The 19276-nt window shown below is 44.9% G+C and overlaps 1 protein-coding gene across 2 annotated transcripts in view; it reads left to right on the forward strand.

Annotated features, from left to right (window-relative positions):
• The window catches only part of meis2a (Meis homeobox 2a), a 76120-nt gene that overhangs the window by 41038 nt on the left and 15806 nt on the right, over window positions 1-19276 (forward strand). For both annotated transcript variants that reach the window (XM_079221914.1, XM_079221915.1), the window contains one exon: window positions 11555-11631. In XM_079221914.1, coding sequence (XP_079078040.1) covers window positions 11555-11631 — 77 coding nt within the window. The remainder of the gene's footprint in view (window positions 1-11554; window positions 11632-19276) is intronic.

Raw genomic sequence — 19276 nt, forward strand, 5'->3', positions numbered from 1 at the left:
ACACACACATGCACATGCATACAATCTGGTACACACGGCAACGTTTTCACACAAAAAACACCGTCACTCAAACACATTGAGCCTGCTTATCTATCCCAGGTGGCTCAGCCTTCATCTCTACCCTCCCTTGTTCTTTATCTGCCTACTGTACTACTACCCTCCTAGTCTTTCTCTGTCTTCTCTCATTCCCAGATCAGTCAGCCTCTTGTTCACATTAGGATTCCCTGATATGATCTCCATGAAGACTTGCTCTAGTGGCCATGCGTTGCCTGTCCTGCCCGGCACCCTCATTGTTTAAGCTGCTCTCACAGTCAGGTCTCCAGTGAATTGAATGGGGCCCTATCATGTGTGTCTCAGCGTAGTGGGAGAGTGAACTCATTTTTCACTGGGGGAAACGACATCCATCCCAGCAGCCAAATGCTGGCTGTTTCATTAAGTAGCCCATCCAGGCAGACAGATGTGTTCACCACACAGCCATGTTTGTCTATGCAAGAGCGTGTATTAACCCACAATCCTTTGGGGGAGATTAATAGGCTACTAGCCCCTTTCCATTGATTATCTCTATGCTATTTTCCCCTTCGTTCCTTGGTTAGATATTAAAAACTAATGAAGCCTATTGAAAACGAGAACCGCAAGGCTCTTCACGGATCATTTTAGGTTATTTGGATTCAAACAGAGAGGGATCTCTTTAAGGCACAGTTTGAGTCAAATTAAGAAAATAAATGTGGGGAGCAGTGTTGAAGAAATGGGAGGAAAAAAGAGGAGAGAGAGTGTGACTGTAAAAAGATGTGTGTTTAAGAAAAGACAACTCTGCTCTGACACATTGAGCGGAGACACGGCAGATGTTAGCAATTCCAGAGCATAGCAAAGCATTCCTAGTGTTGGAACCACGACCTAATTGCCATAATGGAGGTGGTAAGCGCTGACAGTAATAGAGTCGTGGGGATCCATCCCCAGCAACCTGAATTAGGGGCCACTTGGCAGATCCACTTCAAGATGGCCTGTGTTTTTTTGCCAACATACCCTTGTTTTCACTGCTCTGCAAACTTTTAGAAGTGCCACCAACTATCTCATCCTTGCCGTTGTGTCAGAAGTAAGGGACTCAGGGATTGTGTTTGTCATAGGGGGCCTGTGTGGAGGGATAAGGGTGGCGTGGGGATGAAGCTTCGTGAGATCGATGGATCAGAGAGGCCAGGGCGGCGAGTGAGCAAAGAGTTAAAAGCGTCCATGTGATGGGCTCACCTCTGCACCAGGCCTGGTGAAAGGCGGTGGGGTGCTGTCGGGGAAAATGACTTCCTGAGACATTACCATCAATCACCAGACAGGTCAGGCCCCCCAATCCTGCCATCAGGATGAAGGAGAGGCGAGGGGGGATGGGGATGGAGGATTAGACTAGAGGGGACGAAAACAGAGAGAAAGACTGGGTTAAGGCTAGTTGGAGAACAGTCTATTAACAATCTCTGTTTCACACTGTCTAACTGTTTTATGACTTTTCCTTCCCCTGCCTATTTATCTCGCCGTGTCTTTCTCTCTTTATATTTCCCGGTCTTCCATAAAACGACTATCCAGGCATTCAGGAACGGCCCCTGCTGGTCAGAGTCCTCTTCTCGACTCAATTGCATCATTAATTATTCCACAGGCAGTTGGCTTGAAGCAAATCTAAAGAGAGGAAGAGAAATAGAGAGGGAGCAAGAGTTAGATGGGGAGATGGGGGACAGCTATCTCGCACCCACAGTCGGTCTTGCTTTCACTCTCTTTCTCTCTCTCTGTCTCTTTTCCTTTCTGTAAATGAAGGATGGGAGAGGGGAGGGGCTTGGGTTACCTCAGTGAGCGGTTGTGTTACATTCCTGAGAAGGGACGGGGTAGGGGGGTGGTTCAACGAGTTGCTGAAAAGAACACAGACGCTTGTCAACAGCCTCCGAGCCGGGGAGCCATCGTGCCTTGCTCTAGGCCCGGAGGTCAATGACCTTGTGTTGCACCCACATAGAGACCCAGGTAGAGAGAGAGAAAGAGAAATCCCCATACGGTACGTGTCACTGCTTGTCCGTGGCAGAGGTCAGTCAAAAGCCTAAAAAATCTCTAAATCCTCCTCTTTCTTTCTTCATCCATAAAACACTGTACGTGAGCAGTGGCTTAGTGACTGTGGAGTCGCTTTCTCCCGGAGAGTAGAAAGAAGGAGACGCAGAAAGAGAGAGACAGAGAGAAAACGGCAAGCGCCTGGCAGTCATGGCAAAATGGCCCATTAGATTTAAGGAGTAAAAGTTCATCAGCTTTATTAATGGGAAGGTATATAAATGAAGTATGAATTACCTGACTTTTATGGAGTGGCGAGAGTGAAACTGGAGTGTCTTATGATATAATGTTTTAGTGAGCTGTTCTGAGCGCTCTGATGAACAGGCTGCAGAGAGGAGGAGGAGGAGAGAGAGCGGAGAGAGAGAGAGAGACTGAAGTGTGCTGGGGTCCCCTGAGTCCAGCGGCTGGAAGGTTGCCTGATTGTTGCTAACATGCGTAGCTGATCGGGTTAGCTTGGAGACGGGGACGTCCGTAGCTTCCAGGCTTAGTCTTTGCGTGTCATTAGCTAGAATCGTAGAAATTGCTGGCACGAAAATAGAAAAGGTCAGCCACATCTCCGATTTTGTCTTTCTGCTCCACGTGCATGCAAAACACAAGCGTGCAGCTACAGTCCAACATGCATGCAGTTGCAAGTATGTTTATAAACAAGCATGCATGCAGGAATACAGTGCATTCAAGTGCACATGCAAGCACAAGGGCACACACGCCAGTGCACACACAGACAGACACACATGCGCCCCACCATCCTGTAATAAGCGGTAAGCTGAGCTAGCTGATGGTCATCCTCCCATGGGGCTGCTGGGTGGCTGCCAACTTCCTGCCTGCTTTGTCAGTGGATAAAGCCCCTAACAAACGAGAGGGCTGTAGCTAGGCAGGCCAGCCAGGTCAAAGGTCACCTCAGCCCCCGGCCAGGATTGAGCCTAAGAGCACTACAAGGAGAGCGAGGAAGAGGATGGAAGAATGCACTTAAAGATCGGCTGCTATTAACCAAGCCTAAAAGCTATAACCCTGCCTTACCGTGCCTTCTCTTCTCTTCTCTTTTTTTTTTTCGCGGCACTTCACAAAGGCATTTTAACTCCACATCACATGTCGACTCTGCTTTGAGGAACATTAAGAAAGTGAAAGATCCTGAGGGCATTTGTCAGTCCACACAGCACAGTGCAGCCAGCCGCCCCTGGGTGTTGAGCAATGACAGGAGATATCTCCTTGACTCATGCACCCCAAGATGAAAGGAGGGCTCAGAAGACGAGCACATCTGAACAGCAAAAACGGTATTCAGTAAAAGAGAACAGACACAACAGGTAGGGACGGGGTGGTGACTGATCAGGGCTAGGCTGGCTTTGTTCCATGGAAGTACTTGTGATCTCAGATGAATGCACCTATGGTTACCATCAGCTATGCTCCTCCGTCTCACTGACAGGGACATGATCTGAGGTGTCTGTCTGTCACAGGCCTAAGAGCTTCTCTCACTTGCACAGGATAGAGGAAAAGGGAGACAGTGGACAAGAGAAGAGGAAATCTTTCCAACCCCAGCTGTCCATTCAGAGGGAGAGAAAATTTGACATGGTTGACTTGAACACATTTTGCACCATTAGCAAACAGGAAGTGTCCCCTGCAGCTGTTTTTGGCAGAGGAGGGGGTGTTCCTGCCTGCACTGTAATGGACAAATGTTACCCACCATGTTTGCCTTTGATTTTTGACCTGAAAACAAAAATTGACATTACAAATGTCCTATGATATCTTCCAAATTGGCCTGACATTCCATAGCTGGCCCGGGGGAGTTATTGTTTTTCCTCTGTAAGTGGTTGTGCTCTTGTTGCTGTGTCCTAAGGCTCGCCATTAGAATGTACTGGCCTTTCTCTCGAGAATGTAGAGTCTTAAAGAGACGACGGGGGAGACTAGAAAGAGAGAGGGGGAGATGTAAAAGAGGTCCTGGTTGTGTATTTGAATCCTTATGCTCATTAAGTTAATGCACAATGAAAGGGAGAACCGTCAAGTGGGAACTCTCAGAAGCTTCTATTTGAAGAGTGAACACACCCCCTCAGTCTGTCCATCTCTCCACAAATTACTCTGTTTCTATTTCAATTGAAGATCAGCACCACTTTACTTTGACTTAAGGAGTTAAACAAAGTCTACAAAACACAATAGAGAAAGAGGATAAACTTAAAGAGACCCTGTATGTTAATATTAAGTCCTTTTCCCAACAGACTTCATCAACAGGATCTAGGTTCTAAGTGCTTTACTGTCTTGCAGTGGCCTGTAAGCTTCTGTATGGCTGAATAGTGTCTATTAACCCAGACCAATTTGATGCAGAACATTCATGTACATAGGAGGCCTAAGGACAAATAAAGCCACATTTGTCATGAGGTAGTTATGGTTATTTTGGAGTTTGAGAAATATAAATAGTTTTTCATTCCCATTGAAAATGATAAATGTTACAAACATTTCTTTGTTTGTAAAATTATTCGTTGCCGTCCTTTGTTATTACCTAATGCCAGAGGTTTTCTTACGCCAACTGTCAGTATAGAAAATCATTTCTTTTTTACAATGTGTACATACGTCATTACACCAGTGCCGACGTTTATTCAGTGGCTTAGTTCGTTCACTACGCTTTAGCCATAGCATGTGCTCCCACTGACTTTATGACTGGCAACAGTGACAAGTGGTGTGGATATGAGGTGGTCCAATTCAGGCAAAAATAGGTGGGTCTTCTGCTTTGACAGGCCCACCAGGCCTCTATTGATTAGCGTATAGGCCCTAAAAGTTCCCCAAAAAAGCAAAAGACCAATTACCTCAAGCTCCTAACAAGCAACATCGTAGAGGATAAAAGAACGGGAGGTTCACTTTTGCAGAATTATGGAAAATAATCTCCCAAAGACTTGAAAATGTAAAGTTCTAGAAATACATTGTTAACAAAACCCTTTGTAGGAGGATGATCCTGTGGCTCAGCTGTAGTCATTACAACAAGATGTTTTAAAGATTTCTCGAGAGCAAGTAGTGAGCTTGGCTGTGTGTTGACATCAGGCGGACTGGAGAGCAGAGCAGAACAGAGCTGGGTGCCCCTGAGCAGGCAGTTACCACAACAAAGCCAACAGACTGGTCTGAAGAACCAGGCCAAATTCCTGCCCTCTAGGACCTGGCTTAAAGCTTGAGCGGAAACTTTGAAAGAGGGGGACGAGTTGAGAGGAGAGGAGAAGAGAAAGAGGTGGAATGAGGAGGATGCGAGACGAGGCCAGACGGGTTAGCGTGTAGTGAGAAAGGGATAGCTGCTGGGGCCTATGGAGTACGGCAGGAGAAGGAGAGATCGGCGGAAATGAGAGAAAGGGAGAGACTGAGAGGAGACCAGGCCCCCGCTGTAAGTATGGAGGGATCGTATTCCTCCTCTTGAAAGCGGAGGGGCAGCCGTGTGGTGGAAAAAGAAGCCATGAACTTGATCTGACGATTAAATAGGCGCATCTCTATGGCTGCAGGCCACGAATGAGACGAGGACCACAACGGAGCGTACACGCAGTTTGTGTATATAACTGTTGGCAAACTCCAATAGATCTATGGGTTGAGTTCAGTTGATCCTGGTTTCGGAGTCTTGGGCAGATTTCTGCATAGATAACGAAAGCAGTTTTATTTTCTTTATTGGATAAAAGTAATACCTTATCATTTTCCATGATAGCATTTGGAAACATTCCCCTTAAAACATCTCTCTGTTCGTTGGTCGATCCACTAAGTCTGGAGGTGCATTGGGATTGTGTGGGAGTGATTGCTATTTAGCCGCATGGAGCTTGGTACAATCAGATGCCTATATCTCGCATATCCTCCAGGGCTCCTTTCTCACCCACATCGCTCCATTCATTCCTCGCTCCTTCTGACTCCCCTCACTCCCCTCACCGTTACTGTAGCTTGGCAGGCGAGCAGGGCAGTTATGCTGTAGAGCTTCTCTACAACCTTGCACCATCTCCAGTGAACATAAATTAATGGTGTAGAGCAAATAGGCTGCTGGCTTTGGTCCAGAAGCTGGCTTCAGGAGCCCAGCCAGCGATTGTTGTGGCGGGCCATGGCAGCAGCAGCGGTAGTAGTACTGATGCACTGCCAACCAACCAGCCAGTCAGTCAGAGAGGCAGACAGACTGGGGGCCCTTTTGCTCTATAATAGATGCCGCGGGCCACGCCAGTCCGCCTTGTATTTGCAAACATCACTGTTGTACTGTCAGAGGGCAGTCCACTGAGAGCCCTTACACTCATTGTGGAAGCGCTGGAGTTTGGAGTGAGAGAGACAGAAGTGTAGTGGTATGTTCTGAATGCAGATGGTGTGAGATGTAGATATGGATGTATTTTCATTTGCTGTTATCAGAGGTTGGCATGCAGTGTGTGTGCAGTTTTGTAGGTTGGCATCATGTGAGTTCTGTTTATAAGTTGGCTGTGTCTGCGAGTGTGTGCAATCAAGAGAGGGAGAGAGAAAGGGAGAGCAGCAGGGTTGAGTCATTGAGTCATGTGGCATTCTTGCCTGTTTTCAGACTGTTGTCAGGAAGCAGTGTAGTTCCCAGTAAAATAAAACAAACACCCAAAAAAAACTCTACTCCCTCCCACCTCCACCCGCCTAAAATCACAAAGAGAGGGAATGAGAGAAAGAGAGAGCATAGTTGAGCATGGAGATGGATATGAAGATGGTGGTGGAAAGATAAATACTTTTTTATGTGACTAGTTCACACACACTGCAATCCTTAGTTTGGGCTCACCTAGTATGAGACTAAACCAGACATTATTTAATAATTGATTAAATAAATCAAATTGATCTTTGCAATTACAAATACTTACATGCAGTTTATACTAATACATTTGAAATATCATTGTCAAAGAAATATGAAGTTCTTCATTTTTTAATTGTCACTTGTCAATCCATTCACCGTTTACAGACAGAAGTAATTAACTGTATCCTACAATTTGAACCACAAATCTGTCAGAAAACTGCAGCTAAAATGCCAGATATTGCTCTGTGCATATAAACACGCTTGATGGATTCAAAAACTCCAACTGGATTTATTTGTCATATCTGTTTGATCTCCCGGTAATGCCGATATGCATTCAATCTCATTGTCATTTGTCAAAGAAGCCAATTGTAGCATTATTAACAACGGCAACTTGATATTTAAAATGTGCCAATCTTACCCCAGCTCAATGCAGAATCCATATTAAAATGTCATTCCTTTATTTGATTGCGTTTATTTCTGACAGTGAGTATTATTATCATCCACCAGTCGCTTTGATTAAAAACAAATAAGATTCCAATCAATGTGAGGAAGGCATATATGAAAGGAAGTACTGGGATACAATATTGCTGTAAAACTAGGCACAAACTCACAATGAAGCCCATCAAATACTTCCAAACACATAAAAGCAGTATTATGCAACATCTAGTAATCTAATATTATATAGACTTATATCTGTATAGGATTTGACACTTTTTATCAAATCAAATACTTTAAATTGAATAAACACCGACTTTTATAGAATGAAAAATATATATGCAGATTATCTAATAACCCTATCCCATTGACAAAGTAGCTGGGGCCAAATCACACGAATCATCAGCAAATCAGCCACGTAGCCACGGCAACATGGTAAACAGCCAGTGGCCCGTGATTTCCTGGGAGTCATTAGCGTGGAATAGGTTTGCAAACCGATGCGACCTCGTGACCCGGCCCTATAACTCATGTCACACACTGATGATGTCATTCATCAATAGGGTCCACCAGCGGCTCAGGCAATGGGCTGCAGGTACAGAGAGCAGAGGAGAAGGGCCAGAGTGAGAAAAGCAGTCGGGATAATGATCGGGCTGTGGGGTTTGACAATGGCTGAAAATAGGTGTCAGGAGAGTATGAATCTGATATATAGCGAGCTGGACGTTGAATGAGTCGAGTTAGTGTGGGCAAAAGGTGAGGTTTGAAGTCGGAGGGATCCAGCAGTCGATGTGGTTGTTGTATATGGTGACATGCCAAGCTGGGGCTCAGAGGGGGTGTAAGTACCGTACACAGCAGATGATGGAGCCACCTCAGCTTGTAATGTTTAGCAACCACGGGGGCCATTACATCCAACACTATCAGAGAGCAGAGAACCTGTAATTTAGCCATCACCCACACACACACGAAAGCTTGATTCTCAATGACATGCAGAATGTGATCCACCTGCATATGCGCCTGTGTTTATGTGTTTGCGTGTTTGTTGATGTTTGGCTGTGCTTTTTCAGGTCAGATTGTAAATGTTGAACAACACGTGTGGATCAGGATAGTGCACGCTTGTGCCATTAACAGGCTTAAGCGTAATTAACAGAGTTTTTTTTTAATCTGGCGCTTCCCGGACAACAAATTGAAGCTGCTCATTTCTGGCTCTAATTATTTATAGACCAACTGTTTTACGTTTTGCGGTCAATCCTCTTTTAAGGATATTGGCCTTGGTGTTTGTAACTGAACATATTGAGCGGATCCAAAGCTAGTGGGGGAGATTATCAATACCATCTTTGATCTTGCTCCATGTTTGTGTTTCATCCATTAAATAACCATGTCATACTGTCTCCTGAGGGTAGGGAAGGACATTTCAAGGAAGAAACACTTTAAACAGATTTAGTACTCTGACTCTATTTAATATTTATTCACCAATTCATCTCACGTTTACTCTTTTCAGATAGGATTTTTTTTGTACTCATTGGGTGATTTACTAACATATATTTTTTTTACTGGGGCAATTAACATTAAGAGGTTACTCCGAGGTCTAAATAGCCGTTCTCCAATTTCACGGCTGCTGCAGCTCTGTAACCACTGGACCCACCATGTCGGCTTATTTCTCACGTCTGTGTATGTGTGTGTGTGTGTGTGTGTGTGTGTGCGGCCACATCATTTTCTGTTTCTGATATTTCATGCTTTAAGGAAAGCTAATCCAAGTGTGGGTGGCCTATAGTCACAGCCATAAAAAGTATTTGTCTGTGTCAAGGAGGGGGGTTGTCAGCAAGAAAGGTGATAGAGAGAGAAAGTTGAGGAAAGGTTGCATACACACATGTTGTGTGTGTGTGTGTTTGCTTCTCTATGTCTGTTGGGGTTGCAGGGGAGCTATCTAGTCTGACACAGGGGGTGACGGAGAGGGGTATGAGTGAGGGCTGGGTGAGGTATGAGATGAACAAAATAGGATTTATTTTTTTGTCTTGTGTCGATGTGGTCGGAGTAAATCTCCTTACTCAGGGGTTTTGTGTGTGAGGGGGGCTTTAACGTCCCCACTCTCCTTGATGAGACATCTTTCTTGTTTGTTCAAACCATTCATTACGTGGTGCATGCTGGACGAGCTATGCCGCTGGCCGGCGTATTTATCACCGAGCTAAAGCGCGCTCTGGCTGACAGTAGGCGATTGATGACCAGGTCTGGGCTGTAGAGGCTGAGGAAGCCTTAATACAATGTAAATGACCCACTCCCATTTCCAATCTAGGCTGCTCCTCTCCCCACACCTCGGTACCATATCATCTTTAGCTATGTCTCAATTTGTGTATATGTTTGTGTAGTGTGTGTACATAAAATAAGAGTGGGAGGCAGTGTGTGTCCTGTTATATTTGCGAGCGTGTTTTGATCGTGACCAGGGTCATAGCTAATGTGAAAACGCCTAGAAAGCCAAGGAGTGTAAGGGGGAGAGAAATAGAGGCTGTGCTCTTATTTCATGTTGTGGTCCAGAGCGGACACACACAAATACACACAGACACACACACAAGGATGTAGATATGTATATCTGTTGCATTCTACTGAGCTCGTTTATACACACACACACGCACAGAGTTACCAAAACAGACATTGCTCTGTCTTCCCTAGCCAAGGATATGTCAGCACCTGGCAATCAAAAAATGTATTCCTATGCAAGCATTATCATCTCTCCTTTGTTAATAATTTTAGCATATTAAAAGGGACTACGTACACAAGTACAAATCAGAGTAATCCCTCTATGCAGCCGGGACTCATTATTTGACCAATCTCAGCCTTGTTTGTTATTAATTGAGCACATTCCTCAAACCATTTTTTTCATCTCCCCTTTAATTAAAACAGACCACGTTTCGACAGGCAGTACTGCCTGAAAGGAGAAATCGTCCTCTCTGCTGATATGGAACCTCACTTACATCAATTATTTTTGCAATAAATGAGAAAATTGTTCTTGAGCAACTGTTATCGTTTTAAGTTCAAATTGAATTCAATTAACATGAAGCAGGCATACATTACTAGCTTCATGAAATGTGCTTTCTCAGTGAGTGGTGAGCTGAAAATCAAAAGGGTATACTGTATGTCGTGAGGCCAAGGGTATTTTTCTTGCAGGGGATGAATACGTGTTAATGGAGCTTAAAACCAAACAAAAATAGAAGAGGATTTAAGTGTCACCTTTTTAAAAGGAGTTTTTGTGTGTTGTGATATGCAGGTGTCATGTCTATGGATATTTGTTTGTGTGCATTTCTGTTTACAGAAATGTGCGCTTGTGATCGTGTAACTCTGTGTGCATGCATGTTCCCAGTCTACGGTGGCTGAATGAAACACATAGTGTCTCATTTGTTTCGTTTGCGTGCGCCCCGACTCCTAATCTGGCCCTTAAAGACATCTGTCACCAGCGATCACTGTTGTTTTGTCATGCTTCATAGCAAGCCCAGGGGGAGCAAGGCAGCCCAAGGTCTGCCATTTATATCAGCCCATGTTCTCTAGATTGGACCTGACACAAATAGTATCTTTGCAGCCCTGGTCCCAGAATTACATTTTCAGGTAAAAATCTTGGCGAGGCTGTGGAGGAGATTTCACAGCGTTCTGTTCTTTTAGCATTAGTCTGTATTCTGCTGCTCTCTATGAAAGAGCCACCACCAGGATACATGTCAGACATTCAAGGAAAGACAAATGTATTCACTGCAAATCTGCACCCACTCATTCTGTTGCTTGGTATTATGGAAGGATTCTCAGACGCCACAGTATCTGCGTTAGGCCGGCTTGAAAGTCTTGTTTGTCAGCGTGTGCTTGTAAGTGTGTTTGCTTTGTACTCTGCGTGCGGTACATAGGTTCAGTGTGTACACTATATGTTGCTTTTGTGTGGGCGGGGTGCGGATAGCAAAGGGGGTTATCACAGTTGACAGTTTTGACAAACTTGTTGGGCCAGCTCTGACAGGTTTAACACTGACTCTGCTTCCGTATGTTGATGTGTGGGTGGACACGTGTGAGCTGTGAATGCCTATACAGTGCAAGGGAGGGGCAGGGTTGGGTAGAGGTCATGAGAAGGTGCGGTCTTGGCTTGCACAATACAACAAACACGGGAACATATTGAAGACATACACTAATAGGCAACAGTCAGGAACTCAAATCCTAGCATGTGTGTGTTCCCTTCCAGCGCTTCTCTTTATGAGTGCTTGCATAAGTGAATATTTATGTAAATCTGTATGTCAAAGAGGCTCATTTGTGTGTGCTTTTTCTCTCTGTTTGCTCCTGCAGCACCCATACCCGTCTGAAGAGCAGAAGAAGCAGCTAGCCCAAGACACAGGCCTCACCATCTTACAAGTAAACAACTGGTGAGTCAAGATTTTCGCTTGCTCTATCTCCACCACCAGCATCGCTCTGCCTTTAATTTTCAAAAGCCTTTCGCCTCCCTCTCCCTGCCAAGTGTGAAAACCGTTTATGTACAGCTCTTCCCATCGCATATAGACACACACAGAGGTGCACACGCTGGTATACACACAAGACAACCTTTGTAGCATTATTACACGTAAGCTACCAGGATGTTCCGGTGTTATCGGCGAAGTGTTCTGCGGCTAAGTCAGTGGTCTTTGTGGTTTGATGCACATGTATTCAGTGGGATGTATTTAAGGAGAAAGGCAGAGATCATAAGCTACCCCTACAGCCCCCACACCCACCCCACCCCTTCATCCAAAAACCATACCTACAACTGCTACTGGTGCCCCCACAAAAAGGCAAAACTGCCTTCCACCCCCTCCCTATTTTACACAAGCTATATGGTGGATTAAGGTTTTGGTGGCCTGGCCAGCAGGGCCTTTGTAGATGGCTTAGCACATAACTGGGGGTGGTGGATTAAATAAAATGATCACAGAAGCAAAGAAATGATACAGGAATTACTTATCAAAATACTAGCCCAGGTTTTATCTGCAGCTTAATTTTGTTCAGTACATTCTCAGGGTGATGTTCAGATTAATTGAACTGACAGCTTCTTTTCAAATTTCCAGGAAGGTATTTGCACGGATTTCAGGTCTTACACAAACTTAATTATATGGAACCCCATTTTATCATTCTAATTCCATGTAGCGGCGGTTCTATTTACAAATGACAAGTCTGTGCCTTTTATTCACAGCTTTCCTTAATATATTTATCAAAGCGGGTTCATTTACAAAGTGCTCTATCTGTTGGGTACAGGCAGGCCGACATTAACGAAGCTTTTAGGTTTATCAGACTCGCAGCCTGACAAGCCACCCGAGGGTCAATTGATTTTTTGGTTCTGTGATCCATTTTTTTCTCATTTTTCCTGGATCACAATGAGAAACATGCCTAGAGAATTAGCCTGGTTTGTCGGCCTTATCTATCAGCCCCCTCCCTCGTCCTCCCCCCTCCATCCTGACATACTCTCTCTCTTTCTGTCTCTCTCTCTCTCACCCATTTCTTTATTTCCTTCTAGCCAAGGGAAGTCAAGCTACTTAAATTGGCCACAGGAACCGCTGTTATCAGACTTTAATGCACCCTACAGTGTGGATAGCATTTCAATTACACCAGTAACCAAAGATTAGCCCCCGCTTGCCTGTTTCATGCCTCGTGCCACCGTTTCGGGACGCCACGCACCTTACCTACAGGAGCAGAAAATTGAGTTGCCTTGCCTGTGTCATGGTGATTAATGCAGAAATAGTCTGCAAGAGAGAGAGAGAGCGAGAGAAATAGACAGAGACATCGACAGAGATAGATATAGGAAGAGTCCCTGCCTTCTCAGAGGCCATGAAATCCAAGCCTGGCACTGAAATGCCTCAGATCCATTTATAAAGAGGTCTGAAAGAATCTCGTGCTGGGAAACATCCTCATGAACCCTGTTTCCATGCGCACATACACATAGGTGGTCATGGAGCTGGGTATTAATGTCACACCAGCCGTGTTAACAAAAACACACCAGGAATCAATTTTCACAAATAAAGTCATTAGAGAGGCTTAGAGTCTGCTGGTCTATCTCTGGCACATTCTGGTTGTTGTCAACTGGTCCGCCGAATGCTGCCACATTAATGTCTATTTTATGGTGAGGAAGAGACCCCTCGAAGCGCTAAACCAGGCAGAACAGTGAGTTACAGTTGAATAACGCTTTGTTTGGGTTGTCCCCTGTTTTTTTCCTCTTTGGTTGGCTGCTGAGATGGTCCACCCAGGATATGACAGACCTCTGCCATGTGAAATTCCTTTTTTTTTTTTCTTCTTCTTTTTTTTTTATAAAGCTCCTCAAATTCCTGGCTGGCCCATTGCATTGTTCTTTAGTTCCCTTTGATGCATGGCTGCTGCCATGTTACTGACCAAAAAGAGAGAGAGAGAGAGAGGGAGAGAGAGACAGAGGGAGAGAGAGACAGAGGCAGAGGATGAGTGGGGGGAAAGGGAGGGGATGGCCGCCGTCTTCGGTTTCCAGAGCTCTCCCCCGGGGAAAGGATGTGCTGAATCAGGGCTTTGTCCGCAGGCACAATCGTAGCCCAGCGAGGGCACAAGGGTGCTCTGTGTGATAGTCAATAGAGAGTGCATCTCGCTCTCTCCCCACTTGCCCCATCAAACCTCCCCAAACCGTACCCTCCAACTGGCACCTTCATATACGTTAACCTGCAGCTCACCTGTACACACAGAAAACAAAACCCACAGTAAACCACTTTCAGCTGGTTTGAAACCTTTTGTCTTGCTACCACAGAAGACACCTTATTCTGTATCTAGTCTATATCATTAGCTTGCAGCCTCACCTGTTTGTAGCCCACAACCCATTCACTGTCTGACGTTAATAAGGAACAAAGGAAAAGGTGAAAGTCCAAGATCTCACTGCTCTGGTGTTGCACAGATGAGAACGAGGACTTGATTATTTAGTTAAAAGTACAGTCTGTGTGTGTGAGTGTGTGTGCACATAATGCACATTGTTACTAATGGGACACTGTGCTCTCTCAGTATGCTCAGAGATGTTATGTGTGTACAGTGTGTCAGGACACCATTAGTTGACCATTAGGTAGTGTGTTTGCTCTGGCCATGTTTGAGACAACTGGCGTCATGCTAACAGAACCGGGGAGTGGTCTGATATGTAATTGCATTTGTTTAAGATTGCGAGAAAAGGTGAGGGACGTGTCACACATGGCATTCTGGGATACCGAAGTAGGTGAAACGGCAGAATTGGGTGTCTACGCGCTGGAGAAGCGTTCACAGTTTACAGTATCTAGCGGTATATTTGCCTGCCTCAGCAGCTTCTGGTGTCCTGCTATCAGTCTGGGCTAAATGGGGCCTGACCAAACCTTTCATGTCTCAGCGTCAGCCCAGCATGATGTGCCCTCACTCACTGCCATAAACGCACACACCAACAATACTGCCGTTATTTACCACTGCACCAATGCGCACACACACACACACACACACACACACACACACACACACACACACACACACACACACACACACACACACACACACACAAACATACAGTACATGCACGCAGGGTTATTACATCGGCCTGAGAGATGATGCAGATGACAGATGAGTGGGAGAAACAGCATCTAAAAAAAGGAAGGAAATCGTCCCCTCATTATTCCCTCATCTCACGGGCAGCCAGTTGGTCATTTCCACGGCAGAGGGAGAAAGAGAGAGATAGAGAGAGCGCGAATATGTCAGTTCTTGGCATCTATGATGACTGACTGCTGTGCCACTGGAGCACTAATAACAATAAAGAGGGCACTAAGCCACACTCTATTTTTACTTCTCTACCTTCTCTCTACAGCCCAGGAGGGAATACATGTACACAGACAAACACACACACACACACACACACACACACACACACACACACACACACATGCACACACACACACAGGGGAGAGGCTCTAATTAGCGGCAGAAAGGAATACAATGAGTGAGTTATTAAGACACAGGGGCGGATCGCAGCCAACCTTTGCCCCCTGTCGGAGCACAGGTCACATGATAAGGGAAGGATATCCGCCAGACGACGGCGCCAAGCCTGTGCCCACTGAGGAGATGAAATAGGCTCAATCTCTCCAGTCACTCAGGGCAGGGCATGGTGCACTGATTGTTTTTTTTCTTCAGTTTTTTTCTTGAGAATCCAGCCTCACCAGAAATATACACTCCCATTTAGCAACAGTCATCATATTACTCGCTGTATATTAACTGTATGTTTACATTAATATTTAGATATTTAATTCCAACTGTAAAATATGCTCATGAGACTAGACTACCAAAAGTGCCTGTGAGCAGTAAATGGCAGAATAAGACAGATGGTCAGGTGGAATAAATAAAAGCTTAACAGAGAGGTCTAAAGCATAATACAGATACAAAATGTCAACACAGTCATATGCCTTAACAAGAATTTTCTTTATCAACATAGAGTCCTGATTTTATTCCAAGATTTAAATCTGCTGTATGTAGCACAGCATGCAGATAAACTGAGTTTAGCTGGCACTCGTCTAAACTCACTGCCCGAAAGCTCCCTTCACAGCATGCTCCCCATTCCCATTCAGATCCTTATTTTCCCACTTTCTCTCCAGATTTTTTAAAGTTTAACTCATCCAATGGCGATACAAAGAAGCTGTACTGCAGGTTCACATGCAAACTGCTATAAGCACATTTGTTTGTATAATCTGAGAACAAGAAAGAGAAAAACTAAAGCCAAATGTGTTCCTCCACTTAGCTTAGCATTTTCCGTCCCCTAAAACACTGGATTTTATGATTTTTTTTTTTTTTACGATCTGCTGGTTTGGCGGGCAAGCCGTAATGAAATGCAAAATAATAACTAATATTTTCCAAATGTAAGATCAAGCTATGAAACTGCCCCAGCCGCTTCTTTTTTTCCCACATTCTTTATAAGTATTTAAGTCTTATGAATCTCACACAGATGCTTTTGAGGTCCCTTTTCCCTCTCCTTCCTCTTCTTTATATCACTGCCTCTTCCTCGCTTCTCTCTGTCTCTGCCACACTGGTGGGCCAGTTGACTGAAGTTGCTGGTTATCCGTCTAACTTTGACCCAGATGGAAATGTCAGGCCTTTTTTTGGCTGCAACCAGGGACTCCCGGCAGTGGCCATCTTATGCCCCTGGCCTTCTAAATATATAGCTGGAGTGTGGAGAGGTTGCGTGTGTGTGTGTGTGTGTGTGTGTGTGTGTGTGTGTGTGTGTGTGTGTGTGTGTGTGTGTGTGTATGTATATATCACTCTGGTGTGTCTTTGTGCGCCAGCATGAGTGTATATGTGAGTCTGAGAGAGAGACTATCGGGGCGCTGCCAACACAGGCATCATGATCCCTCTCATTTAGGGACCGCTAATTGGCAGTTAATTAGCAGAATTGACTCTGTTGTCAGATCCCAAGTGCCAGCCCCCCTACCGACACCCCCTACCCGCTAAGTTCATTTGATCTGGCTGCTTTCTTGATGCTGTAATAATAATCCCATTTTATCTGTTTTGGAAGGAGAAACACATTTGGGAAACCATATTTTCATTATTGGCAGAGTAAAACACAACGGCTCCCTGTTGGAATAGGTTTCATTTTGTTTTTCATTTTGTTCCACAGTTGTTACAGTTCCAAATATCTGTTCGCGGTGCAATCTAGACACATGCCGTACTTACAGGATAAGCCATGGCAGCCTTGAACAGCTGATGCTAATGTGCGCCACTGTATTTATGTGTGCACTCACACTATATGTGCTGTGTGTGAATACATGAGCACATGCCGCCACTGTTGAAACCCTCGGTGTGATTAACAGGCCCCACTTCCACTTTATCAGGCACTGGGGGCACATTGGGTCATAGCGTGGCATGAACACCCACTATGACCATGGAGCATGCCAGTGCCCACCTCACTATGAGTCTAGAGTTATGAAAAACAGGTGGTGCTTTTAAAACAATTGGCACTGTTGGGCGATGCAAAAAACGAATGCTTTTTTACTTGTTTTCCCATTACATGCTCAAGACTCTCCAAGGCTGTAGAATTCTCCCAGCAAACATGGCATGCTAGGAGAACGAAGCCAGACGAGGCAAGATAGAGAGGCAAAGAGCTGAAAGAGGCATTACAGAGAAAGCATTAGTGAGAGAGATGGGAGGAGGGAGGTCTTTGTACTTCTCTGCTCCTTTTGGCTCTTTTATTCCTCAACGGCTTGGTTTTTATTGGTGGGTCGTTTAATAACAAGGGCTATGCGTTTGAAATAAAGTAGAGCTGCGTTTGCGTGGGCGAGCCTTCTTTTTTTATTTTTAAGATGGTAATTTCTGTACTAGGGGTGAGAACTGGAGAGAGAGAGAGAGAGAAAGAAGAAAAAAAAGGATAATACACTAGAAAGAGAAGACGGGAGGGAGGTGAGAGAGGAACTCAGAAGGAGAGCAAGAAGGGTGAGAGTGTGGGATAGAGAAAATTCAAGGAGAATACAAGGGAGGAAAGTAGGTTAATTTATTTCATTTGCAGGAAGAGAAAGAACTTAAAAAGAAAAAAAGGTTGGTGATAGTGAGAATGAAAGTGTAGGATGCTGTTTTCATGAACAAGCTTAATGCACACGGGCAGCCACAGTAAGCCTGCCAGAATCTCCCTGTGCCTGAGGCCATCTGTGAGCAGAATAGCAATTTTATTACTTTGTCATTAAACCAATTTCACAGCAGTATTGTTTGTTAATGAGCAGCCGCAAACGAGCGAAGATGTCACGTACTAGAATAGCAGCAAGATTTGTGACCCCAGTTCTCCTCTGTTTCATTCTGCCAACCTGTACCTCATTCTTATTCTTCTGCTCTTTCCGCCATCGTCTTCTTTCTTAACATCCTTACTGTCATCCTTCCTCTCTCCTTGCCATCCTCCCATCTTGATCAGCCCTCCCTTCCTCCCCCAGTTATAGGGGTCCTTGGCCCATAAAAGGGGAAACTGCTGAAAGATAAAATGCAAAGTCTATACAGTCAAGTCTCTGTTTATGAGCTTCCATTTGCCTTAAGAGCTCATTGGGACGAAGAGTTTCTCCATGGGCTTTCAGCGTGCAGCTGGAAACCCTGGGATATTGGCCTGTTATTTAGCTCTAAAGCCTGACATTGGTGCCAACGGCAAGTGCCAACAGAGGGACTAGGCGTCTGAATAGGTGCATAAGTCCTTTGGGTTGTATGCTCGATGATGTCATGCATTTATTCCGATCTTTCATAGTTGTTTAAAGTATGAGGCTTGATCATTGTTTTTTTGTTATTGTTTTAAAGGACTTGATTAGTGGAGTGGGGATTTTAAAGTAAAAATCCAAGTTCAGGTCAGTCTGTTTGGAATGGTCTGTTTTCACAAAGAAAGCCATGCGCTTCAGCTGCTATGGTGCTATATGTGTCTTTATGGCTATGTCACTGTATTTATGCTTTTACTCTGGAGGTCATTTGGGGTCTTTTTGTGGCTTATGACTGAGAGAGAGAGAGAGAGAGAGAGAGAGAGAGAGAGAGAGAGATTTAAACTGAGGCCCCAGAGGATCAGACAACCTGACAGAGTAGATTTGGAATAATTAGTTTTATCTGCTGAGGGAGATAGCCAGAGGAGCTGTGTGTTAGCCAAAGGGTGCTGCTATGTGTTTCTATGTGGCGATGTGTTCCGGGTTCCTGAACGTTGTGTATGTGTGTGTGTGTGCATGGTGTCTGCGTTTGGAGGCAGGGGTGGTGGTGTGGGGGACTAAAAAGGATAAAGGTGACCAGGTGTAACAGAATGGCCTTGAGGGAGGGTGGGTAGCGGTGTGTTTGTGTGTGTTTGTGTGTGTGTGTGTTGGAGCCAGAGAGGACAGGATCTCCTTCTTTGGCTGAGCTCTTTAAACTCTGTGAACCTTTACAAGGTATTTTCTCTCTGTCCAGGCATGCTCGTTCCGTCACTCTTTCTCTTTCTCTCTGTTTCTCTTCACCTCCCTCTTTCACACTTTGTATTCCCTCCATCCTTGCATTTGGATATACAGTAACAGCATGTAAATAAGCATCTGTCTTGGCTCTGTTTGCGTG

Source organism: Taurulus bubalis (genome assembly GCF_910589615.1).
Source record: "Taurulus bubalis genome assembly, chromosome: 1".
NCBI lineage: Eukaryota > Metazoa > Chordata > Actinopteri > Perciformes > Cottidae > Taurulus > Taurulus bubalis.